At 36.7% G+C, this 27,933-nt stretch overlaps 1 protein-coding gene and 1 long non-coding RNA gene across 3 annotated transcripts in view; one reads left to right on the top strand and one right to left on the bottom strand.

The window, feature by feature from the left end:
• LOC133531183 (uncharacterized) overlaps positions 1–27,933 on the bottom strand; it is a 111,075-nt gene that overhangs the window by 25,210 nt on the left and 57,932 nt on the right. The gene's annotated exons all lie outside the window — the stretch shown is intronic.
• Positions 92–27,714, top strand: LOC133531121 (uncharacterized). Of its 2 annotated transcripts, XM_061869237.1 has the most exons (13): positions 92–568; positions 12,093–12,164; positions 13,184–13,231; positions 17,227–17,253; positions 18,894–18,929; positions 19,369–19,404; positions 20,367–20,393; positions 20,512–20,571; positions 22,184–22,219; positions 23,253–23,303; positions 24,727–24,789; positions 25,593–25,637; positions 26,729–27,714. In XM_061869237.1, the coding sequence occupies exons 1-13, from the start codon at positions 437–439 to the stop codon at positions 26,849–26,851; spliced, it is 756 nt and encodes a 251-aa protein (XP_061725221.1). In that variant the 5' UTR covers positions 92–436; the 3' UTR covers positions 26,852–27,714. The 2 variants fall into 2 exon arrangements, with proteins under 2 accessions (XP_061725221.1, XP_061725222.1); XM_061869238.1 differs by lacking the exon at positions 22,184–22,219.

Raw genomic sequence — 27,933 nt, 5'->3', positions numbered from 1 at the left:
TTCGCATCAAATGAAGCGAATGTTTTGTGAATGCGAATGTGCGCAGTTCGTGTCCTGTCTCGTCGACTCGCGTGTGGGCAGTGCACGCAATCTGTTTTCAAGTAATGCATTTTGACCAGTAGACAGCGTTTTTCAACACTTTATAACATCCCGTTCTAAGGTGACTTATGTCTTATGTACTATTAGATTTTTTTCGAATTAGAAATGATTATAATAGCTACATTTTCCCTAACATTCGTATTTGCATTCGGACTCGAACGCATTCAAATTCGCGAATGTGAAAAATGCGACATTCGTGACATCCCTGATTATAAGTCATCGACTTAAAGCGTATCCAACACGCCCATAAAATCGAATCATTCTATTACAGTCTTATCTATTCGCAAATAAGCAATTACCTCAACTAACTCGGTTATCTCCGGTCCCAGTATGCCCCATGTATTTACTCAAGGCCGCTGTTTTTATCTTTATTTTGGGGGAATGTCAACCGTTCAAGAATTTTCCTCTAAATTCGGACTTCGCGAAAAGTGCGCCGTTTGTGGAGCCGCCAGAACATCCATATTTAAAGGTATTTTTTTTAAAGTATTAGGTATGTTATGTATATTATCGTGAAGCGGTGGTGGCCTAGTGGGCTTGACGTCCGACTTTCAATCCGGAGGTCGCGGGTTCAAATCCTGGCTCCTACCAATGAGTTTTTCGGAACTTATGTACGGAATATCATTTGAAATTCACCACTAGCTTTTCGGTGCAGGAAAACATCGTGAGGAAACCTGCATACATCCGCGAAGAAATTCAAAGGTGTATGTGAAGTTCCCAACCCGAATTGGGCCAGCGTGGGGACTACAGCCCAAGCCCTCTCGCGCATGAGAGGAGGCCTGTGCCCAGCAGTGGGACGTATATAGGCGGAATTATTATTATTATTTATGTATATCGTGTAAAATAACGCGATAATGCTCACAAAACGGAAAAATGCCGATAATCTTAAAAATGCTGGGCCGATTTCCACCAAACTTTACTTCAAAAATAAACTTTATATTGGATAATTAAATCAGCAATTTAATACATTTATCTACATAATAGATATATACAGTGGTATTACAGTAACTGTAAAAATACTAAACTAAATTAATAACTGGCTTAAATCTTAAATAGGACCTTGAGACATTTGAAATTGAAATTGAAATTGAAATTGAAATTGAAATTGAAATTGAAATTGAAATCATTTATTGCATATCACATAGCAGGTACAGGTGTTCTTAAATATAAGGCTGTTCATGTGACGCCCTGTTAGGGCACAGCAACATAGTTCCACATAGGGCTACATACTAATCTATTCTAAAATTGTACATATTATTTACATATATTCCTATTAATTTGCACCAAGGATGCTGGCGGCATTTCGTTGTTGTATCGCAATGCTGATACTGTGCGAGGAAGCCGCCAGCTGTTCGGTTACCAGTTACGTCAACCAGACGCTTCGCGATTTATGCAAAAAACTGTTGTGTGCGTGTTGTCCCCGTGGTCTCGGAGAAGACTGGCTAAAGTTGACATCAACATCTTCTAGCCGCGCGAGTTTTTCGAACTGCCCGCACTTGGTCTTGTTTATTGACTTGAACATTTTGCGCACAAATAAAAAAACATTGGTATTTCAATCGGGACGAGGGATTGGCGATCTCATCCACATAGAATCCAGTCATTAGTATATGTAAGTGAGAACGAATATCAACAGTCGATAAATCGAATATCGTTAGTGTTGTGTGTCGACAGAGTAACTTCCCTAGTGCGCAAAATGTTTAAGTAAATAAACAAGACCAATTGCGGGTAGTTCGAAAAACACGCGCGGCTAGAAGATGTTGATGTCAACTTTAGCCAGTCTTCTCAGAGACCACGGGGACAACGCCGTTCTCGAAACGTCGGAGGTAAATTTTAAAACTTAACACGCGATTAAGTCCCGTTTGTGTTAGTTAATAGTATATGTAATTCATTCCGAAAATTAAGCTGAAGACGTGAACCTAATTGCTCTGTATGGCCGATGTCTAACCAACCTTTTAATTATCCTATTCTTCACATAAACGCTAGTACGGCTTATGGGTAAGACATTTAAAATTTCACGACCGAACTTTACGGTCGTAGCCACGTGGAAAGGATTATGGAATCAGTCTGCGTACACAAGAAGGTATTTCCAGAAGTTACCACGAAGATGTTACAGGTGAGAAAGAATTTCTAGCCGTTGCCACAACGTTATGCCAACATATTATACAGTGTGTAAATCTAATACGGGCTAATATTTGAACGGTGGTTAGCACAGGACTCTAGTGTCTCCCCACTGGTATTGACTTGTAAAAGAGCCCATGCAATCCATGCAGAAAAAAAATTGAATTTAGAATCTTTCTTTCGTTTGGCGTATCCGCTCTGTAGCAAACACTTGGTGGAAGCCGGGAATAACCCGTCAAGAAGGATGTTGACCCAAGCAATAACCTCGTCCTTCCTGAGTTAATTAATTTCGTAGCTTGCTTTGCTTATTTGGAAGTCCCTTTTTCCTTTTACAAATACGCACAGTGCTTATAACTCTGAATTCTAGTATTTATTTTGCAATTACCTAAGTCCCTACTTAGCTTCAATTTTGCGGGCAGTTTATAAAATGTCCTAAGTAAATAACGACATAGTATAATATTGTTAATATCATCGTCCTTAAACAAATAAAATAGAAACCGTTTAATTCAGATTTTTGATTCATAGTATTTACTTAAAAGCTGTGTTAATTACTAAAAAATAAAGATAAAAATAAAAGAACGAATAAAAAATTAAAATAACAATAGAGTCAGTATAGTTGGCAGTGCATAGCTCAGACGGTACAAGTGTCAAGTAAACGTCATAATTTTATAGAAACCCGTGCACCTTCTGGGCTATCAAAATTACTGCCGACTTATCTTGGTTTGACTCTAAAAATTAATTATTAATCACAAAAAAACTAGGTATTTGGGAGACGCCCTGCTCTATTTAGCTCTCCCAATTGCCACCTCTGGGGTGACTTAGAAAGAAGGACTTTCTATTATAGCAACAGTAAGCATAAGCTTTGCCAAATTATGAAGTGGTTCTAATTTGTATATTTCTCATTCTTCAAACAAATCTCGTGATTAATTCCTTTGTTTTTTGCTCATTCATATTGTTTAAAGTGTAATATCGTTAGCTTATTATACAGTAAACTAGAGTTGTAGTGTGTAGTGAATGGAGAGTTAATCTTGAAACGCGTTTAAATACCATTTTGGAGTCAACGACCGGTAGTCCACGTGCTACTTGTAAAGTCCAGCTATCGCTTTACAAGACATAATATAATCACCGTACACTGTCTTCTACTAACCGTACAATTGTATTTAAAGCACCTAATACCTTGACACTGGCGAAATAGTTCCACTGGACTAAAGCCATAATTTTAAAGGAATGAATGAACTAATACCTATTCCACGTACCTATCTTAAAGTTCGAATGGGGGCGTTAATTTGATGCACCGTATTGTCTTACCAAGCAGTCAATACACTCCCTATAAAAAGTTTACATGACACCTCTTGGGTGTCAAGTACCCATTTGTATCCGGTTTCCATAAAACGAGTGCGATTTCACATCGCACCGCCATAGTATACCCCATTACCCATTTACAAGTTCACAACGACTGCACGACTGGTGAAACTTCGAATAAAAATAAATGAGCCATCCGCGGGCAAAATAACTGACTATTTCATTAAAAATGTTGCAATATAAGTTAACTATTACAAATTACTAGATTCTTGTACTTCGTGACAACTTGTTATTTGGTAGGTGAACGACTGGTGCTGCCCTCATTTTGTGGGATTTTCTACTTTAAATCTTATGGGGTAAAATTGTAAAATTAGTTCGAACGGCTGCCGCTAGCATTAAATAAATAATAAATAAATATTATAGGACATTATTACACAAATTGACTAAGTCCCACAGTAAGCTCAATAAGGCTTGTGTTGAGGGTACTTGGACAACGATAAATATAATATATAAATATTTATAAATACTTAAATACATATAAAACACCCATGACTCAGGAACAAATATCCATGCTCATCACACAAATACATGCCCTTACCAGGATTTGAACCCGGTACCATCAGCTTCGTAGGTAGGGTCACTACCCACTAGGCCAAACCGGTCGTCTAATAATAAAAATAAATACTAAAAATAAAGCATTGATATACGACATTCCATAAGATTATGTGTATTTGTGACAGTCATCGCCACTTCCTACAGTCAAGTGTAAAAATATGGGGATACAGATCTTATTCAAAAATATGTCCCATAGCATCTTATTCCAGTGTAATAAGAGCGTAGTACCATTTTTATGAGACGATTCTCTCGATACATATTTTTGCAGCAGATTGTACCTTGCCAATTAAAAAAAAACTTCAAGTTGTATCCTCCATACTCCTTCTATAGCTATAGAAATGTGTGTTTTTAACAATTCACGTTCGTTACTCGAATCTCGGCACATTTTCATTTGCCTGATTCATGCGTGTATGGACTATAAGGAAACATGGCGATGTATAAAAATGACTATTTTTAAAACATAAATTTGTCCGATTATTAGAAAGACAATAATTATATCAAAACGTTTAAGGCTAGTCCAGCCGAAATATAAAAATGACTATTATCGAAGTATAAAAATGTCTACAATCATAGTATTGTATCATCTATCAATCATGTTTATTTTAGTCTATTGTCGCAACATATTTATATTTCGTCTAATATACACGTGGACATTTTTATACTTTGTCAAAATTATACAGCGACGAAATTGTTCCAGTGGACATATGTATACATCGCCATATTTCATTATAGTCCATTCACGCATAAATCATTTGCCTGCGTAACGACTTCCCGCCATCTCTCACGCTTCGAAGGAGTCTTCAAGTGTCATTTGTCATTCCATGAGAATCAAATTGGCATTTCTCGAAAAACCCCTGAAACAACCCTTAAACCTGCCATGTACATCAGAATTATCAGACACAAATGACGTTGGCATCTAACAATCCCCGACAGGCATGTGTTGAAATTGAGCCATTCGAGAGTACTTTTACAACACATCTGATCCAATTTTTTCCAATCGTTGTATTTTATCACCAGACCACCATTGAAATTTGGAATTTATTGCATACAATTAAGGTTCACAGTTAAATGAGCTTTTCAGTGGTTGAAATGATGTTGTTCGTGGTGAGAGGAGATTCTCAGATTCCGATAAAGATTTCCTGGTTTTATTTTATTTGGCGTGAATTGTTCATAAGTATCTTTTTAAGTGCGGTGAAACTGAAAGTATTTGCATGTAATGAATTGCATTTATATTTAATTATTTATGTAAATGGTAAATATTTTAAATATCTCAACACATTGAACTTCAAAATGAGGAGGTTTTTCAGTTTAACGGTGTTTTTACGCGATAAGTCGATCACTACAAAACCGGTCTGAAAAATGGGCTTGAATTAAAAAGAGTGGATGGCTAGTCGGTTCATAAGTTTTGACTTTATAGACGACACAAAATTTCATAAAAGTAAAGAAAGTCAATTAAATAATTTTTGAATAGTGTCATATTATTAGTACTTTTATCTACACACATATCATAAACGCTCTATAATGCCTTCAAAATCCGTTAATAATGGCCAACATTACGATAAACTGTTTTGTTACAAAAAAATTCTTATCTGTGATAATGTTGTTATAGCTTCATAACTACATCAAAATCGATTTGGTTATGCATTCAAATTTGGAACATCTCCGAAAAAAAAAGCAATTCGATTTGACCTCTATTCTAATATCAGTCGAGATGCCTTTTTGTTCGAAATGAAATGTCCATTGCATAAGATTTTGACATATCTCGCATGTTAGTTTGTATCGAATGATACGGAAATAGGCCCCCGACTTTAGTTTGTCTCTGAATTAAAAAAAAACTACATGCGTGAAAAAAGTTTTCATTTACCGCAATTTGACGTATAGTTTATCTTTTAATTAGTTTTAAGTATAAAATGAATATCTTTTGTTGTTTTTACGGTAACTATAGCAAAAGTTTCGTGTAAAATAAGTTATAAAAATATTTCGGTGACGCCAGCACATATCGGCGAGTTCCACCAAGAGAGCCACGATTTGCTGGCAGCCAACGGTGGCTGTAATTTGGGTTAGTGAATATTTCATAGAAAGTTTATAATATGTGTGTAGATAAAATAGTGTATATACTGTACATCATCATCATCTCCTAGCCGTTTTCGACCACAGCGACTGCGTTCTACCGCTGAGAGCGTCGCTGGTGCGCTCTCAGGTGACTGATATAGCCAATTTTTGCAGCAAATGTACGACCACACTCGTTGCAAGTCAGCACCCCTCCGACATAATTGTAAAGTATGGCCGCAGGTGGTCTGGCCTTCAGCTCGTCGCGCTTAGCGTCGAGTTCTGTGAGCCGCCTGGCTTCAAACTGACGCACCTGAGTCTGCACAATATGCCTCCAACGTGGACGGTCACTGGCTAGACTCTCCCACTTCGTTGGCTCTATATAAGCTTTCTTCATATGCCGTTTCAACACATCTTTGAACCGCAAGAATTGGCCGCCTCGTTTGCGCTTTCCATCTTGCAGTTCGCAGTAGAAGATGCGTTTCGCGACTCGGTCTTGGGACATGCGGGAGACGTGACCGCACCATCGTAGCTGTCGTCTTATTAGGTAGGCCTCTATTCCAGCGACATATACAGTATTAGGCATTAAAACACTCGTGTGATCTTTTTAAGAAACTCACTTCGATCGTTTCTTAAACCCACACTCGTGTATTTTAATGCCTTTTATTATGTAGCAGTCACATAAACTACCATTAATCAACGTCCCTAAGAATGAAAGCAATAAATATTACCTTGGTAATCCGCGAAAAAATAACGTGCTAGTCAATCAATGCTAATAACCCGCTATACTTATCGAGATGACAGATGGTACGAAATGTCGGACCCGAGTCCGTCCTTAAACGACGTCCACAAGAGATGTATGGGCATTGTGAATGTCATCTCGCTTTGTGTGGTAGGGCACAGCACAGCGGATGTCATTCCAGATCTAGAGCAGAGCCCGACTGGGGAAGTACCTCCACCTTACAGAAAATAGCAGCCAAATAACACTAAACCCTACTCATAGTGTTGTGTTCCTGCCGATGAGTAATAATGTTGCCAGAGCTCAACGAGGGGTGGGAGGGGTTTTAGTGTCGGCAACGCGCATGAAACTCATCTGGAGTTGCAGGCGTACATAGGCTACGGAGACTGCTTACCATCAGGCGAGCCGTATGCTTGTTTGCCACCGACGTAGTATAAAAAAAGTCACGTGATTATTTTCTTACATTATTTAAGTGTCAATTGGCGTTTTGTAACAACGATTTTCAACTTGGGTAAGCCCCCAGGCGGCCTCTGAACGCAATTTTATACAAAATTCAACAAACGTCAGTTTTTGACCCAGTGTTTGACTGGTAGAGAATGCCTTGAGGCATATGTCCACCATTTGTACTTAATATATTATGTGCAATAAAGTATAAATAAAATGCGTGAAAAGTCAACATCCCTTGGGACTTAGAGGTTTTTGACGTTGTCTATGTCTGCGAGTCGCGGATTAATTATTTGTTACAAGACGGCATTCTCTATTAATTATACATTATAGTTTCATTGCACTCTCGTAGTTTCCTTTTTTTTCTATCTCTATCCTTTAGAATCCCAGGGTCCTAATACTAATACAAATGACCTTCAAACTTAAATCATTATTAAATGACACTAAGTTGCATTTTTTATCCTTCGATTTTAAAACGTATACTATTTTCTAATTACCATTGATTTCTTATATGTCGGGCCGATGATGATTATGATTTGAGTTTCGAGATCTCGACCGCCAGGCTTTCGAGATCGAGATAAATCTCGACGCGATCGAGATTAAACAAAGTAAACGTATGAGTTATTTTGGTCAAAATTTCCTCAGAATTCAATATAGGAATTCAGTATTATTTAGGGTACCTACTGGGTGTTATATTTATAAAATAAAACAACACGCAAATTACAAAAAAATAGGGTAAACGAGCCAAAATCATATAAGTACTTGAACGCGGACTTACCGCCCCATTCGTCCGCATAGAGTCAACGACAGCGCTCTTATTGACTGCCAACCGGTCGCACACAATAGCGCTGGTTGAATAACAACATGAATCTAAGCTCAAAAATATTACACAGTAATTCACACACTGCAATCTTTCACTATTGTTCGAGATCTTGAATATATTTACCGAGGCCCGACCAAGATTGCAAAAATCGAGACTTCGTGTCGACGAGATTCAATCTCGTAAATTCGCTCGAGATCTTGCAGTTTCGAGATCTCGTGTGTTCGAGATTGCATTTACCTACGTCTGACTGATCCCCCTTGATCCCCATTAGAAGATTCATTCATAGTATTTAGTATAGTATAGTATAGTCATAAATAAACAACTGAAAATAACCGTAACCAGTTATTCGATTTTCTAATAATTGGTAATGAAATATTGACAAAATAATCGGATATAACCGATTATTTCGGTTACGGTTATAATCGATTTGTATTCCCTAATTGGGATCCCAGATGCGAAGGAAATGTCACGTTATAAGATCCATACATTATTTTATGTTTTGATTATGACGTTTACTATTAACTATTGTGTATAGAAGTTTGTCGCGTCAGGTAATTCTGTAAATGATTGTACACTACAGTGCAATAAAAACGGGTTACTTCCCGGTTTAAATCGGCCCCGAGTGTATAATTTCACAAGAGGCTATCGTATAATTTTTATTACCCAATTAGAAATTCACAAGCTACCTTAACTGCTCGAACAACATTGTAACTTGGGAACCCTCGTTAAAGCAAGGGTCTGAGATTTGTGTTGTTACCTTACAAGTTAGGGTTACGATCCAGAATTATGTTCAAACTATGAAGTTCACATCACTAATGGGTACCTAACTACTAACATTTAAGTAGTTAGGTACAGTCACGGATTTTAATTGCTGAGCCATTTAGGGTTTAATTTACATTGGACATATCATACCGTTACTATTGACAAACAAATTAGCTTGAACCCTAAATAGCTCAACAGTCAAATCGAATTTTCAAAAAATCCAAAGTTCCCATGAAATAGTCTCGGCGTTTTGCGAAGTTCCCATGAAATGGTCTTAGCGGTTTGCAAACTTCCCATGAAATGGTCTCGGCGTTTTGCAAAGTTCCCATGAAATGGTCTCGGCGTTTTTTCTGCACGTTTATTGCCAAACCTTCTTAGGCTTAGAACGCACTGCGATTAATTATTTCATTCTTTTTAAACTTTCCTTGCGGTTCTTAAAACAGCAAGATATTAATCACAGTGCGTTATAATCTTTACAGTTTTGGTTTCTATGACACTTGAAATAGACGCCAATGAGTGACGTAAATGTTAAATGAAACCGTTGTCAACAGTTATTAACATGGAGTATTGTATTGTATTGTATTTAATTGTATTGTATTTAATTGTATTGTATTGTATTGTACCTCGAGGAATCCTATCAAACCTTTGATGTTGAGTATTAGGACCTCGGGGAGGTCTCTCGGGCATCCGAGATGTTTAGCCCTGTATGAAGCCACTCCGCTGTATTCCAGCACCATGTGAGAGGCTGTTTCTTCTGTCTCCATGCATCCTCGGCATCTGTCTGTGACACCTGTTATAAAAAGATGTTTGATAAATAGTCCATGACCTGTTATGACACTGGTTACCATACTCAGTCGACCATCCCTAGTTGAAGGAGCGCCCTTGTAAGCTTTCCGTTGATGCCAATATTTAGTAACAATCCCTAATCAGAACGGGACCTTTCTAAGTAGAACTTTCATGAGAAAATTCTCATGAAACTTTCCAGAAAAAAAATCAAAAAAATTGAGCATATTCTGGTATATTGCTTCATGCAATTTTGACAATTTTAATATATTTTAAGCTTTTATTTAACTTGCCCTGTTACTATGTATGTTAGTTGATTTGTTAGTTAGTGTGAGTCAAATTTTGGAAGATAAAATTTACATTCCCGATTTCCGATTGAGCTGAAAATTTGCATAGATACGGGTGACAATGCAATATTACGCTGATCTGATGATGGAGACAGGAGGAGGCCATAGGAATTCTGTGACGAAACAACGCAACCTAATTGTGATTGGGGTTTTTAAAATTGTGGTAAAAAAGTACAGTTAGCGATAAAAGTTTGTACCAAAAATCATATTGTTAATACAGTTGCTCAAAAAGTGCTACTTTACGTAGCTGTTTAGCGTGCGAAAAGTTGCATTTCGCGAACTAGTGCTTTTTACTTTTCCACTTGTTCCAATTCATGGCTACTTATTGATGAGTGTTAATGTTAGTTTCCTTTAAAAGTCGTAATCAACATAAAAACCTACTGTTAATGTAAAAATAATAAATATAAGCATATTTCATATTTTATTACTTACCTCTTCATCATTATAACACGTTTATTTTTAAATATTGAATAGCTGCCGAAACGCCTCGCCTGTCAAAGCAGAGGCGTTTTTTCTTACTGCAAGAAACTTTTAAGTTTCCAAAGGCAATATTCGATATTGTTTTCATACAATTTAAATATACGATACACAAATAATCGTAAATAACGATACTTAGACAATAATAGTATAATATTTTATATTTACAATTGTTTCTGTCTTATAGAACATGCAATAAAAAAATACTTGTTGTTTTTCTTATTTTTTCGCAACTGCATTAAACACCGTCGTTCAATACACGTACGGAAATGTCATTCTTCACTCATCCCGAGTCTTGCCACTCGCCTACGGTTCGTGGCAAGATATCTCGGTGCTCGTGAAGTAATGACATATTTTCTGCACTAGCATCGAAATGTACTATTTTGGCAAAGACTTGTTATGATTTTATTTCTCTCTGACCCTCTGTATAAAAACAGCCAAAGCCTTACAACGATTGAGAGCTAAAAATTATTTACTAGTGAGTGTTTGTGTGTTTCCTCGTTTCAATGTACCTACTCAATTCTTTGATCGTTTTTCAATAGGTTGCCCAGTGAATCGAAACTCGGGTAGAAACATGTTCAAAAATAGCCTCAAAGCATTTTTCTCTAAGAAGTTCTTCGCTCTGTGAGGAATATTGTTGATACCTACTACTCAATTCCCTATATCGATAAATTGTTTATATTTTGGTTAAAATCCTGTATTATCCTGTTTTTCTCTTAATTGAAAATTTAACAAAGTTTTCCACGTTGCATTCTCGGTTACTTTTACCAGTGAACACCGATTTATACCTACCGTGTAGTCCATCTTAGAACAAAAAAAAATGAGCGGATCTGGGGTAAAAACAAGTGACGACGCGACAGATTTAAGCAGGTACAGTCACGTCTGAAAATATCGAAATGGACAAAGTGCCAAAAATATGTATACACGACCCATATAATAAGGAAGTGTATACATATTTTTGGCACTTGGTCCGTATCGATATTTCAGACGTGACTGTACGTATATGCATGTTTGCTAAGGAGCGCGCTCGAGCGGATCGTCGCCGGCAAGAAGACGCATCTGAGATTTTGAATTTCGAACGAGGATTATAAAATGTTCGGAGTTGAACTACTGGGTCTAAAACGACGCTTCCTTGATGGACGGAGAGCGGATGGTAGACCCAAAAAACGATGGATGGATTGTGTGAAAGAGGATATGAGAAAGAAAGGAGTGAGTGCTGAGGTGACGAAAGATAGAGGAGAATGGAAGAGAAGAACATGTTGTGCCGACCCCACATAACGTGGGATAAGGGCAGGAGGAAGAAGATGATCATAAGGTGCGTTCAGGGGACCTACTACGTCTACCGACGTACCATTGTGACGTGGACCTTAAGACTTTTTAGAAGTAGGCAGAAATGAAAAGTGAGACTATGACAAGGATAAATAATAATAGCGTTTTCTCTGCTACTCCTACTGAAAGTTCCATAAGATCTCGTTCGGTCATTTCCCTCCACCCCCAAGTCTTATCCAGTAGATCTTATATTATTGTTTTTTTTCAGAGTTGGGTTTCATGGGTAAAGAGCGATGATCACCAATACGATGATTATTATAATAACGGCCACCATAGACCTGTAAGTAATGCTAGATGATACATACTTTATTAAGAGGGGGCAAATTGGAGTACTTATAGATACTTGTTTTACAAGGGGGCAAAGTTGTTGTTTAACCGCTCGTGCTAATATTGATACCCGAGCAAGCGAGAAATTCCGAAATTGAACTACAAGCGTAGTGAGGGGTTCGTAAAGTGGTATCTTGAGCGTTGCGAGGGTTAAACAAATTTTGCCAATGAGTGAAACACATTTTTTTTCACCACACCAACGCGAGGATAATACTAACTGTTAAACATCAAACAAAATCAAATCCAAATGAACGTTATTAAATATTTATCATGGAAAAGTAAATTAGACCAGCCAACATAAGGCAACAACTCGAAATTGGCATTAAATTACTTTGCTACACATACATTGCTACATATTTGTAAGGGCACAACTCAAACAAAAACTTCTACTTAAATAAGCTGGCTTGGTAAAAAAAACACGAAAAAAACATTTATTAGTTGATACACCTCAATTTCAAATTCTCTTTGGCTCTATATATGACATAGCACTGGGCATGAAAACTTAGCCTAGTCCGACTTTGACAAGTCATTTAATACAGAGGATTATAAAATAGGCCCTTGAGCTTGTACCAAGGATGCTGGCGGCATTTTCTCGTATCGCAATGCTGATATGTTGTGCGAGGAAGTCGTCAGCTCTTCGGACACCAGAGGGCCTACCGCGAACCACGTTCGACGTTTTGCCTCCCTGTCACATTTACGTACAAATTTACAAGTGCGACAGAGAGGCAACACGTCGAACGTGGTTCGCGTTAGGTCCTCAGTTACGTCAACCAGACGCTTCGCGATTTCTGCAAAAAACTTGTGCGCGCTGACCCCATGGACCTACAGTTTCAACTACGCGTCCTCGCACATTGCGTGGAATTGTTTTGGAATCACCCAGTTTAACACTGACCACGCTAACTTTGCACTTGTCAGTACGAATGCATACACATGGGTATGAATATGGAAATTAGAAAAAAATATTTTTTACAGCCAAAACTGACTCCACCGGAACCGGAAGGCGATAATATCCGTGATTTGGTAAGATTGGTCATTTTCATTTATTTTTTAATTTGGAGTTATGGCGGTTCTTGTTTTATAGGTTTGCATTTTAAATTTCAGTATTCAGTATTCATTTATTTCTTGCTTCCATGGTACATTTTTAGGTAGTAGTTACACATTTCTTACGGTATCACATGGACCCTGAATAGGGTGTAGCAAATACAAAACAATTTAAGTAACTTACAAAGTTATTTAACATAATATAGTGGATTTTACAAACTTATAACTAACATAACCTATACATGTATCACAAGCTCATTGCTAATAACAACATTCATTATATATGTAGCAATTATTATGTAGTATTATTGAATTGAATTTAAAAGCTTAATGTGTTAAAAAATCATTTGATTTATTAAATGCCTTACGCTCCTCATTTCAAAATCCTGGTTACACCCTGAAGAGTGGTCTGAAAAGTTTACATAGACACTGTTTCATAATAAACGGCTAACTGCGTAGCTTAAGAATGAAAGTCCGATACGAACGAAAAAGGCAACATGAGGGGTGATTAAGTGCCATAATTGAACATTAGTGCCAGCCGTGTTAAGTGGCGTTTAATGTGGCTCACATTAAGTAATATGAAATATGAGACAATGGCTTCGGTTAGGATAGATACCTATATATATTGTTTGTTTTATGAATGTGAAAGTCATTCCTCAATTTATATGTAGCAACCATCTGTATAATGGGACTGGTACCAGTAATGGGATGGTATAGACAAATCCTGTTAAACAAATATTTATCATCAGTTTTTAAACTATGACGATCGGTCTGGCCTAGTGGGTTGTGACCCTGCCTACGAAGGCGATGGTCCCGGGTTCAAATCCTGGTAAGGGGATTTATTCGTGTGATGAGCATGGTTATTTGTTCCTGAGTCATGGGTGTTTTCTATGTATTTAAGTACCCTCAACGCAAGCCTTATTGAGCTTACTGTGGGACTTAGTCAATTTGTGTAATAAATGTAATAATGTCCTAAAAATTAAAAAAAAAACTGGCAGCATTTTACTATAAACCATTGCGATGCTTACGTTTTATTTTTTATTGATTTTTGTTCGTTTTTTTTTCTATTTATTGACAATAACAATATACATAATGGATATATACAGATGATTACTATAACTAGCTTATATCTAAAATAGGCCCTTGAGGCATTGTACCAAGGATGCTGGCGGCATTTCCTCGTTGTATCGCAATACTGATACGTTGTGCGAGGAAGCCGCCAGCTCTTCGGTCACCAGTTACGTCAACCAGACGTTTCGCGATTTCTCAAAAAAACTTCTGCCGTTACACTGTTAGAAGAGAATGTCCCAGAATGTACTAGAAACCTTAATTTTGAACATGTGAGTGCCTCAGATATATTAAAGGCGTTTAAATCAATTAATGTAAAAAAAACTAGTGACCTTTGGGGAGTCTCCGTTCATACTGTCAAATCCTTAATAGAAGTTGTAGCGCCTGACCTGGTAGTTATATTTAATAACAGTGTTGACTGCGGTGAGTTTCCTGATCTAATGAAACATAGTAAAGTCACTCCTTTATTTAAATCAGGTAGCACATCCGACCCCACTAACTTTAGACCGATATCAGTGTTACCAACATTCAGCAAAATTTTTGAAAAAATAGTTTTGAGTCAGTTATTGAAACATTTTAACATTAATAATCTAATGCACAACAAACAATTTGGTTTTACACGGGGTCGCTCAACAACCGACGCTGGTGTTGAGCTAATTAAACAGATCTTCGATGCCTGGGAGGAGTCACAGGAAGCTTTAGGTATCTTCTGTGACTTATCTAAGGCCTTCGATTGCGTCTGTCATGAAACATTGATCAGGAAACTGCACTATTATGGAGTAAGAGGCTCGGCACTGAATTTAATAAAGTCTTACTTACACGGTAGAATACAAAGGGTTGATGTGAGTGGACAGCGATCACTGGGGTCATTGGTCTCTATGGGTGTACCGCAGGGATCAATATTGGGGCCGTTCCTGTTCCTTATCTACATTAATGACCTGCCTTACCTTGTAAAGACCCACCATGATATAGTATTGTTTGCAGACGATACCTCACTTATTTTCAAAGTCAAACGACAGCAACAAGCTTGCAGTGATGTAAACAATGCTATTTCTAAAGTAGTAAATTGGTTTAATGTTAATAATTTATTGTTAAATGAGAAAAAGACTAAGTGCATTAAGTTTGTTACAAGTCACATAAGGAATGAGCAAACAGGTGTCATTGTCAAGGATGAGGAATTGGAACTAGTAGATAGCACAGTTTTTCTTGGTATAACTTTAGATTCTAAACTACAATGGGGTCCCCATATTGCTAATCTCTCGAATAGACTGAGTTCTGCAGCTTTTGCAGTGAGCAAGATCCGTCAGTTAACAGACGTGAAAACAGCTCGATTAGTTTACTTTAGTTACTTTCATAGCATTATGTCATATGGTATTTTACTATGGGGTAGTGCTTCAGAGATAAATACCATTTTTGTTCTGCAGAAGAGGGCTATTCGTGCAATATATAAAATGTACCATAGAGACACACTTAGAGATAAGTTTAAGGACATTAACATAATGACAGTGCACTGTCAATATATTTATGAGAATATTCTGTATGTACATAAAAACGTTGCCAGTTTTAAGAAAAACTGTGAAATACATAATATTAATACTAGAAATAAGCATAAGCTCGCAGTGCCCTTCACTAGGCTCCATAAAATTAAGAAATCATTCATGGGTAATTGTGTAAGATTTTACAATAAACTTCCTAATATTATAACTGAATTGTCTGTTAGTAAATTTAAAAATTATGTAAAACGTAAGCTTATCTCTAAAACCTATTATAGCACACAAGACTACATGAATGATGAAACACCGTGGGATTAAGTGTGATTGTAAAGAATGAATTATTTATTGTTATGTTATTAATGATGAAATTGATAATTCAATGTATATATATATACCGTATTTTTTGACATTTAGATTTTATTCTAGAAAGGTTCTAGACTAGTATTTTTATACAATTTTGATGTTTGACGATCTTTTTGTGAAATTCTTGTTATTAAGTTTACCATATCTATAATAGTTCAATGTTTTTTTTAGAACAATAATAACTGCATCAATAAATTGCTCTGATATTTAGATTAAGATGATATTTGTAAAATTTGACGATTTAAAAGTGCTTGTTGCTAGGCCTATTTGAATAAAGAATATTTTGACTTTGACTTTGACTTTGACTTGTGCGCGCTGGGACCCCATGGACCTAGAGTTTCAACGCCAGTTAGTTTTAAAATTAATTGCACTGTACATCCCATGAGTAAATACATATAGTTTTCTTAATAATATTGAAACCAATTGCAGTATCTATAATTAAATACATCGAAAACATGAAGGACGAATAGGACATTCAACTTTTAATGCATAGAGCGGTAGAAATTATGCACGTGTTACACCAAGTTTTCTCTTAAATGCCCCATGATTGGTGCCGTTAACATAGTCATGTTACAATGCACTAAGTAGTAACTTATGAATGTTTAAAACGAACTAATGTAATACCTAATAAAACTAATAGATATATCTACATACATGTCGGAATGGAACGTAAGAGGATAGCGTGAAACGGAACGTAAGGGAGAGAGAAGGATGAAAGGAGGTGCGAAAGGGACGGGCAGAAAGATTTGAATGGTGAGCGAGTGAACGTGCGTTAAGGTGTTAAAATATTATTTAAAATTAATTATTGCTATTAAAATAAAGCAAGTCAAGTGTTTTTTTTTTGGTTTTTATTAAGAGGCCTATCAAAATCCCACATACATCATGCCAAGTATGAGCGAAATGCACTTTAACTGAATGATATCAGTTAGATGTCATTCAGCTATGAGTTTACGTTCGAATTGGCTTGATAGGCAAGTCAGAAATGGCTTTTATTTGTTACTTCAAAAATGATAGTAATTACATGGCATAATAACTTGTTGATTGTTTCAGTATTCGACATTAAATGAACTGGATAAGGTAATTATTTTATATTTCAATATTTTGGACACAACTTTTGGCACCTGCGGGTCTATCAAGATGTCAAGATGACAATTGGACATCGACAAACACCAAACGAAAAGATGTCGCTTGTTGCTACCAATGTATTTACAATAATAGAGAAATCTGTCTGTATGTTCTCATTTCAGTGAACATGTATTATATTCTTATGGCAATAAATATTTAAAACTGTACCCCTAGTGTAAATTTGATCGACATCATAACGTGACGAACGCGTTTGCGTTAAGTCTCATTTTGTATAGGATTTTGACTTTCCAAAACGTCCCGCTTGGCGCGCTCTTTCTAAATCCAATACAAAATTAGACTAAACGCAAACGCGTACGTCACGTTTCGAAATCGAATTTATTTACACTAGGGGTACTGTACCCCTAGTGTAAATATTTTCGACAGCGAAACGTTACGTACGCGTTTACGTTAAGTGTCATTTTGTATGACATTTTTGACTTTCCAAAACGTCCGGCTTGGCGCGCTGTTCAAAAACCTATACAAAATGAGACTTAACGCAAACGCGTACGTCACGTTTCGCTATCGACTAAAATTACACTAGAGGCACCGAATTGAAAAAGTCACAACAAGTGACTATTTCCTCATACAGGATGTTTATTTAGTCACCTGCAATAATTTACAGGGTGAATATATTGGTCATATTGAGCAAGTTTTACTATGGGACCAATCCCATAGTAGCGAAAAAAAATTACTCTCCCATAGAAAATGTCAAGGTCAAATTATAATTGCGTACTTTTCATGTATGAGCTCCTAACTCAACTATAATATTTATTTCGATACGCTGTAGTCAACTGTAAATAAAGTGACCAATCATGTGCCGCCGCACTTTCCATAGAAAAGAGTTAAACGGATGACAATAGTCGCGCATTTATGTCTTTTGTACTACATTTTTGTCTAATGCGATACTTACCAATTTTCATAAATTATTCAGTTTTATAGTAAAAGTATTATTTTAAATGACTCGTAGAAAAAGTATTGTATACAATAGTGATATAATCAAGCTTTTCAATCTCGTACCTTACTTAGGCAACTCAGCAAGCTTCGTTGTCTGAACACGGTACTCGATTGAAAATATCCCTATTATAACACGATTGTATAAACTACTATTATTGTTTTGATTGGCGTTTTCTATCACGATTCCCTGAGATAGTAATTTATGTTGGGTATTCTTTTAGTGTAGCATTCTAAAAATAAGGAAGATACAAAAAATAAACAGTACAAAAATTGGGCAAAAGACCAGAGTAGTTGCCGCTCTCACACAAGCTCTATCCCAAAAATGGCGCTGGGCTGGCCACATACGCTATACTGACAAAAGGTGGACCATTGAAACAACCAAATGGACAGGACCACCAGGGGAGCGGCGGGCTGGCCGGCCGCAGCAACCTTGGGCTGACGACCTAACCCACGCTGTGGGAAAGCAATAGATGGAAATAGCTTTGAACAGAAGCAAATGGATTGAGTTGGAGGAGGCCTTCACCCAAAGAGGGGTTCACCACTAAGCAAAAGAAATAAATGTAAACATAGAAACGTTAACCAAATTTAGGTAGTGTGAATAAATGGCTTATTTATTATTTATTTTTATTATTCTTTAGTGGGGTGAATTTCGGAGAGAAAGCACATTTTTACGGGTAAGTCTTATATCATTATTTTTTTCACCCATGGAAGGTATTTCGAATGTATTTAAGAAAATGAATTTTTACGATTTTTTTCTGTAAAACCTAGTATTTGCAAAGGTTACTTGTCACTTTTTGACATCTATCAATAAGGAGATTTCCACTAAGTTACAATAAGAAGTTTTTCTTTAATTGGTATTAACTCTGAAACTAGGCGAAATAGAGAAAAGTTTATATGACATTTTAGTTTCTAAATGTGATCAGGAATACACTGTTAAAAATTTTCGGTTTCCTCATGTCACACCGTGTATGTATGAAATGTTTCAGCTCAATGGGAAATCGGGAAGTGGGTCAAATTCAGCTTCTAAGATTTGACCTTCACTAACTACCAACTTACTGTACTAACAGGGCAAGTTAAATAAAATCTTGTAAAAATAACTTTATTGACTTGCAGCAAAAATACGCCGATAGTCCTAAAGACGATTACCATGTACGTATTATACAAAGTATTGTAAAATATTGTCAAATTTAATATATTATTACCTAATCTGAAGGCTTAGGCAGTGTCTTACCTGAGCGAATAACTCGCGAACGCGAAACGGCGCGGCGCGGGTGAATTCAATCCTTTGATACCTATGGAAGTGTCCTACGTGGGCGATCTCCGAATGCCGTTGGGCCGCCGCGCCGCGCCGCGCCACGCCGCGTCGCGCCGCGCCACGCCGCGTCGCATTCGCGAGTCATCGCCCACGTAAGCCGCGCTGTTAGGACGTTTGGTAGCATACCGTAGCTCTAGAATCTAAGGAGTCGCAAAAAATTATTCGTTTCAAATGCAGAGTAAATATTACATTTATATGTAAAAATTGAGTTAATGCTGGAAAACTAAATAAACGGTTAGGGTATGGGGTAGGGGGTCGGTTTTGGGGAAGAAAATTTTTGATGCAAAAATTTTTTTCGTCTTTCTTAATCTTTACCATCGTAAAGAATGTGTTTAAATAAGAGTGAACATGTTATGTTCACTTCTATCTCCGTGCAATATTTACTAAAGAACCCCAAGATATACTGAAGAACCCCAATATCTTATTAAATATTAATCGGAGAAAAAACTGTATCTAACAAAACATACTTATTTAAACCCATTCTTTACGATGGCAAAAGAAAAAAAAAATTATGTTCCAAAAACAACTCTCCTACCCCATACCCCACACGTTTATCTTGTTTACTAGCATTTACGTAATTTTAACATATAAATATACATGTAATATTTACTTTAACTTTGAAAAAAAAATTGTTTGCGACTCCATGGGTTCTAGAACCTGCAAATATAACCTGCAATTAATGATTATAAGTATTCAATAAATCTGTTGTTCCCGAATTTTCTCAAGTGCATACAATCTCTTAAAGGCTTTTCTTTCATATGTAACATATATTAGTTAATGGATATTTTAATTTCAGAAGCAACTTCTGAAAAATGATTTAAACGTAAGTTCTCGTCCGGATACTTAGAACTTTAAGATAATTTTTTTTTTGACTCGATGCTGATTTATGTAAACAATGTGTAAATATTTGACAATTACATAAAATTTTTGTCTATGTTTAGGAATGGGTCAGACAAGTGAAGATACAGCACGCCCGTGACATGAGGGAACAAGAGGAAAGGGTACCTTGAGAAATTTTGTACCTTAAGTTATACTACGGATCAATACCTATTAGCAAACGGCCCGATTCGAAGAATGATTAAGACAGGTTTAAGATCTTGGATCTTTAAAAAATCGATAACTAAACGACATTTCAAAATTTACGTTTATTACGATTCCGCTGTTATCCCAATAAGATCTATCTACGATATTTCTAACATGATCATATCAAAAATAAAGAAATTCAAAATGGCGGACATTTTTTACAACTTTGACTATACATTCATTTTAAGGTACCTTTCGGATCCTCTGATAAAAAATGTATCATTATTCGAACAAATTTTTCGTCTGACGTACTCGTACTTACCGTCTTCGATCTACTCGTACAAGCAAAAAACTGAAAAAGAGCAAAAATGTATGCACTCCTCGTGGGATTGCACTAACTCGAATTACATGCATTTTAGGACCTAATGAAGGTATTAAAACGATTTCCAGCCTGCAGAGAACTAATTCTTCGAAAAAATCTAATTCGATATATTTTCACTACTGGAGGTCGAATGTGATTTAACTATTTGTTATTGTTTTGAACAAGTTTTGATAAGACCTTGACTATCGCTATCGTCTTGGTGATTGACGTGCATCTCAGATACGACTTTTCTTTCATTTCGCATGCTCCAATCAGCATGAGCGATCTTCCTGGTCGTCAAACCAGTTCAAAACCATAACAAGTTCTTAAATCTGATTCGAGCTCCTTAAGAAATAATAAGTATATATAGTGTCATTCACAAAGACGCGTGCTAATTCGTAATGTCATGTTATTAAAGGTTAGATTTGACAAATCTGTGCGTCATCCTGAATGACACCCTGTTGGACCCGGGTATGTCCTTAAACTACGTCCAAAAGAGAGGTATGGGCAATGTGAATGTCATCCCGCCTTGTGTGGTAGGGCACAGCACAGCAGATGACATTCCAGATCTAGAGCAGAGCCCAACTGGGGAAGTACCTCCACCTTACAGAAAACCGCAGCCAAATAACACTTGACCCTACTCATAGTGTTGTGTTCCTGCCGGTGAGTAAGGTTGCCAGAGCTCAACGAGGGGGGTGGGGTTAGGGTCGGCAACGCGCATGTAACTCCTCTGGAGTTGCAGGTGTACATAGGCTACGGAGACTGCTTACCATCAGGCAGGCCGTATGCTTGTTTGCCACCGACGTAGTATAAAAGACACGAACTATACTAAGCTAATGATGTACCTACTTATGCATCAGTAGTTTTCACTCCTGTTGATATCTGAGGATTTTTGACGACCGGTCTGACCTAGAGGGTAGTGACCCTGCCTATGAAGCCAATGGTCCCGTGTTCGTATCCCGGTAAGGGCATTTATTTGTGTGATGAACACAGATATTTGTTCCTGAGTCATGGATGTTTTCTATGTATATAAGTATTTTATCTATACAAGTATGTATATCGTCCCCTAGTACCCATAATACAAGCTTTGCTTGTTTGGGGCTAGGTTGATTTGTGTAAGTCCCCCAATATTTCTAATTTATTTATTATTTTTATTTTTTATTTGAATGAATCATTATTGTATTTTTGGGATACGCTAAGATGATTATAATTTAACAACTTGTTTTCAGTCTCAGCCAAAAATACCGGAGCAACCTAGTTCTGGGGTTGGTATTATTTTATTAAATAAGGTATAAGTTCATATGGTTTCGACAACCGGTCTAGCCTAGTCGATAGTGACCCTGCTTATGATATTAATTAATTTAATATGTGGGGTAAGTAAACACAATTAATTTTGCATGGGGCGAGATAAAAAAGTATGAGGATTTTTTTTATGATACAAGAGGCAAACGAGCAGTCGGATCACCTGATGGTAAGCGATTACCGCCGCCCATGGACACCTGCAACACCAGAGGGGTTGCAAGTGCGTTGCCGGCATTTAAGATGGGAGTGAGCTCTTTTCTTGAAGGCTTGAAGGTCGTATCTGTTCGGAAATACCGCAGGCGACAGGTCATTCCACAGTTTAGCTGTGCGACGCAGAAAGTTTCTGGAGAAACGCACAGTTGAGAACTGCCAACCATCTAAGTGGTGAGGATGGAAATGTTTTCGCGTAGGGCGATGGCGAAAGGAAGCCTAATAATTATTTGTTCCGTCTGTCCCGGTGTTTCTGGCCTTAAGTTGAAAGACGACCGGGCAAATCGCCTTTCCATATTTGTATCGTCGTATATAATATCGTCCTAATTTTCTTCTCTGGATATAAACATTATTAAAATTATTTTGATTTAGTTTGATGTATATCAATCACTTTTACGCCCCTTCGTTTAATTTTTAAATATTACTATAAGACTTAGGACCATTTAAAAATTTGCAAAAATCAATCAAAAATCTAAAATTATTTATTTACATGAACCCGGTACAATAAGAGATCTTAAAATTTTAAATAGGGCCATCGTATTCAACCTGCATGCAGGTGTGCAAATAGAATCTGTTATTCGCTCCTAATTCTTATAATAATTAAAAAAAATCGAAAAAACTCAAACGAAGAGACATAGCTATTTATGTAAAAACGTTTTCCATTGTGTCAATATCCAGAGAGGAAAATGGGAAATACATTTGTATGGAAAAGCGGACGTCCATTTTCCTCTCAATCGAAATGCAAAATAAACATGCTGTCTGAAATCTGGTATTGTATTTTTTTAGTTTTCACCATATTGGAATCCTGAAGTACTGCGAACTAATCTTGGGATACAGGTTAGAACCTCTTTTAAAAATTCTATTAGTTTTTATATTTTAGTATTTCTTTTAAAATTCTATTAGTAGCCTAGGGGGTAGTGACCTTGCCTATAAAACTGACGATCCCGAGTTCAAATCCTGGTAAGGGCATTTATTCGTGCGAGCACGCATATTTGTTCCTGAGTCATGGGTGTTTTCTATGTATTTAAGTATTTATAAGTACTTATATATTATAATAGATCGTTGTCTAAGTCACAACACACTTGGGACTTATAAAAAAAAATGTAGTAGGTTTTTTTTTTTTAATATAAACTTGAGATGGGCTGAATAGTTTGCTGAATACGAATATTCGGCCGAATTATGGGGAGCGTGCATACGCTGTAGGGGGCAGCACAGGAGACGTCAGATTTTTGGCGCGAGGTGTAAATGTGAAGTTTATACTTCTAATGTAGCCCACAAGATGGCAGAACCTTCTATGTACAAGAAAACGTACGAGCACGGAAGATGGCAGCACTTGCTTTGGTGTGAAGTGCCAATGTACAGTGAGCTGCAAAATTCCATGGATAGATTATGAATGAATTTTTCCATGCACTTTTGAACCCTACTGTACATTTTTATGTTTCCGATTCGGGCCACAAGATGGCAGACCCTCCAACGCGCACGGTCCCCATTCGGTGTATCTGTATCAATATTACAAACAATTTGAAATCCCTACAATAACATTACCTAGCAGTTGTTGAATAGGGTTGTTTCACTTGTTTCCATCTACAAATCTAAGGGGAGAATTGTATCCCAATAAATTCTTTTGGATTATAAGAACATGTTAAACTACTTTTAGGGGACCTGTAATGAGCATGTTTTTGTAAATATTGAATTTAAAATATCTTTTGGCACACGTCACGTGACCAAGCTCGAAACATCATTGAAGATTCTGATGACGTCACAACTCTCGGATTGACACTGTTGACAGTTAGGCGATTAACAACAAATGACAAATGTCAGTTGACAGTTCGTATCTTCTACGTATGTATGTAGTTATGTGTCAAACCGTAAACTGTGACGTCACACAATTTTCAAAGAGCGTTTTGGGCGCGAAAGCATCTGTCAAAATATATTTTGTTAATTTAACATATTTAAAGCCGTTTTTAGTATAAAAGTTGAATTTTAGGGCAACTTTTAATATAGAATGTAATACAAGCGTTTCAAAAAATTGGAAACAACCCTATTGCTTTTTAAGCAATTCCTTAAAAACAAATACTTAGGTCAAAAGATAAGGGCAAACAAATTTTCAACTATCACCAAAGATTCAAAACAGTATATCAATATGTCGCCTCATAAGACAACGGAAAAACCTAACCCGCAGAGCACTTGAAAAGATCTGGAGGGACTTGCATTTTATTGTGTTGCAACTATTATGATAATATACATTTTCGATTTTCAGGAAAATATTAACCAACAATTTACAACACAAAAACCAAGGTTTGATTTACAACAACAGCGAATGGTATGTTGTATTTTATGCCATTAGCACACCTCCGCCACGAAAACAGCAGCGCGAAACCGCAACATTAATTTCGCGGCGAAACGATACGATATGCCGCGAATTGAGTAGGGAACCTACGCTGAGGGCCTACCGTGAACCACGTTCGACAGGTTGCCTTCCTGTCACACTTACGTACAAATTTACAAGTGCGACAGAGAGGCAACACGTCGAACGTGGTTCGTGGTAGGCCCTCAGGGTGTTGGTATAGCAACTGAAGCCAAATGTCATCGCTTTCGGAGTCAGAAGAAGAAGACATATTATTGTGGTCATTAACATTAAGTAAATATATAATAGGCCAGATTCTGACCTCTTGGATAAGTTTTTCCGTATATTCAACATCCATTTTTAGGGTTCCATAGCCAAATGGCAAAAAACGGAACCCTTATAGATTCGTCATGTCCGTCTGTCTGTCCGATTATGTTTATTATATTTAACTGTTTCGCTATAAAGAAACTGTCGACAGCCACAAATCGATAACGAAACACACGCGAAACTAAACAACATAGCGAATCGAACGCGGAGATGTGAGCGGCGTCAGAGCAGCTCGCCGATATGCTGGGGGAAAGGGATAGATTGATACTCAATTCAACGCATTAGAACAAGCAGTTTCGCTAATGTTTCGCTCGTCTTATAGCGGATAAACGGTAGCGGAACCTCAGCGGTTTCGCTATTTGAATTTCGCGGCGATGTGCTACTGGCATTATATTGATATTCTATTCAACAAAAAAAAAAAATACAATTACTAACCCGTACTTGTTTTATAGATATCAGGCACTCAAATGATGGAAATGGCAATACAAAGAATGGAGGTAAGTATAGAGTATATACACGGACATTAATTGTTCAGCCATTTAGAATTCAAGCTAATTTGTTTATCTATATTAACGGTATGAAATGTCCAATATAAAATAATAACGGTATTAAATGTCCAATCTGAAGTAAACCCTAAATGGTTCAGGTATTAAAGTCCGTGACTGTTTTTCAATTATTTTTTGCTAAAAATTAAGGTATGTCTTCAAAACTTCATTCTAAATCATTTAAAAGTCAATCCTACCAGCTAACATAAGGAAACAAGTCAAAATTTGCATCTGATTGGGCCAAATGTGGATAAAATGCAACTTTCTCGTTATTTTCTGAACAATCACTATGGCCAATCAATTAATTAAAATTTTAAATTATAGTATTTTATGTAACAGGCACATAATAAGGGTTCTTCGTTGCGTTCTGTAACTTCCGCCTTTGAATTTTAAGACCTAATGAAACTGTTGCACCCAATATTTTTTCTAAAAATCTAAAAATCAATTACCACCACACCATTGCCTAGAAGACAAAATAAAAAAAAACAACAGTTGCATAATTGATTATATGAATATTCCTAACAACACTGCTGTTATGATCATATAGACGTTTATACGCTTCTTATTAAGTTGATGTTCATTTCGATCTCATTGACAGTCATTTAATCGACAAAGAAAAGGGCTAGCGTAGAAAAAAATATATAATAAAACAGGTACCCAATATTTAACAATAACGGAAATATATATGTTTATTTTATTGACAATTTATTTTTGGGTATGATTTTACTGGTCAGCAGAAGAATCAGTTGGTCAGCAAAAGTCTAACTTATCATAACCCTTGCTGACCATTCTCTGACCGAAATATATTGGCTGACCATTTCAGTAAGGTCATTAGGATAAGTGTGGCATATAGGTAAGTATGGCTGACCTTCACATAGGGGCTTATTTACACAATGAATTCGTATTTATTATTGCGAGTTCTTAATTTGTTACTTGTGGCAAATATGAATTTATAATAAACACTAATCATTGTGTAAACAGGCCCCAATGTGAAGGCCACTAGCATCTACCCGTTTTGCCCTTACTTCCTCTTATTTTTACAGAATGCAGTAATGGCCAAGACACTGAGAAATGATACATTTCCAGCAACGGAAACTAAAAACACCCATAGAAGATCGCGTTTTAGAATAAATGGAAGACGTCGAAGTTTAGATGTAAGTTTTTAACTAATATTTGCTAACATTCATAAAGTCACCCTACGCTACCAGATAAACAAAACTGTGGTTATTCGGTATTTAAACGTAATGGGTAATAAATTCTTCTCTTAACCTTAGCAATTTCTTACAAATCTTCTTACAAATTAGTCCCCATCAAGCTCGGTTCTCCATACAAACGTAGGTACGCTCTCATTTTAAAACGACTCGCTAGATTGCTCTGAAACTTTGTACTTACAATAAGATAAGGTATATCTATGCCTGTGACTAGTTTATGTAGCTTGAGATACCATAGTTAAAAAAATACAGCAAATTTAAATTTTTCGCGATTTTTAAGTAATTTAATTAAATTAAGAAATTTTAAGCTACTTTCCTGCAGCTTATGTCACAGATTCCGAGGCTACCACGTATGTGTTCATTACATATTTACTGCACGTGTATAATATCAACAATTAATGTGTGGGGCAATGATTTTCCATTGTTTAGGGCACTGTTACTTCAAGGCACTGTATCATCAAGGTTCTATATTTACCGTTTTGTCTCAGAACAGGAGCGATATTTCAATTTTTCAAACTTCTTATGAATTTGATTTTGATATGATACGATTGCTCGCGCTTAGTGGTATGCGTGAAATGCACTGTGAGTGTTATGTCAAGGGAAATAACAAATCATCTCACGATTTTGTCTTAGAGTCGGCTACCAGAGTTAGTTCCTTAGTTTAAATAAATATATATTATAGGACATTATTACACAAATTGACTAAGTCCCACAGTAAGCTCAATAAGGCTTGTATTGAGGGTACTTAGGCAACAATATATATAATATATAAATATTTATAAATACTTAAATACATAGAAAACACCCATGACTCAGGAACAAATATCCATGCTCGTCACACATTACCAGGATTTGAACCCGGGACCATCAGCTTCGTAGGCAGGGTCACTACCCATTAGGCCAAACCGGTCGTCATAATTAACTAGGCATTTTCCGCAAATCGACAACCATTGTGCATATTTTGCGTGAAAAACGAGGTAGCGCTACTCTTACCACCTCCTTCACGAAACCTATCAAGTTACCTATTTAGGTTGCTA

Source organism: Cydia pomonella, chromosome 24 (assembly GCF_033807575.1).
Source record: "Cydia pomonella isolate Wapato2018A chromosome 24, ilCydPomo1, whole genome shotgun sequence".
Lineage (NCBI taxonomy): Eukaryota > Metazoa > Arthropoda > Insecta > Lepidoptera > Tortricidae > Cydia > Cydia pomonella.
Note: the sequence above shows the minus strand (reverse complement) of the source record. Positions and strands in the feature narration are given on the sequence as shown.

What these genes read in the sequence shown, in the direction of transcription:
- LOC133531121 (XM_061869237.1), top strand. Translation starts at nt 437, where the DNA reads ATGTATTTACTCAAGGCCGCTGTTTTTATCTTTATTTTGGGGGAATGT. An exon ending in GAGAAAGCACATTTTTACGG is followed by an intron (nt 18,930 to 19,368) that starts GTAAGTCTTATA and finishes ATTGACTTGCAG; the next exon opens with CAAAAATACGCCGATAGTCC. An exon ending in GAACTAATCTTGGGATACAG is followed by an intron (nt 23,304 to 24,726) that starts GTTAGAACCTCT and finishes TTCGATTTTCAG; the next exon opens with GAAAATATTAACCAACAATT.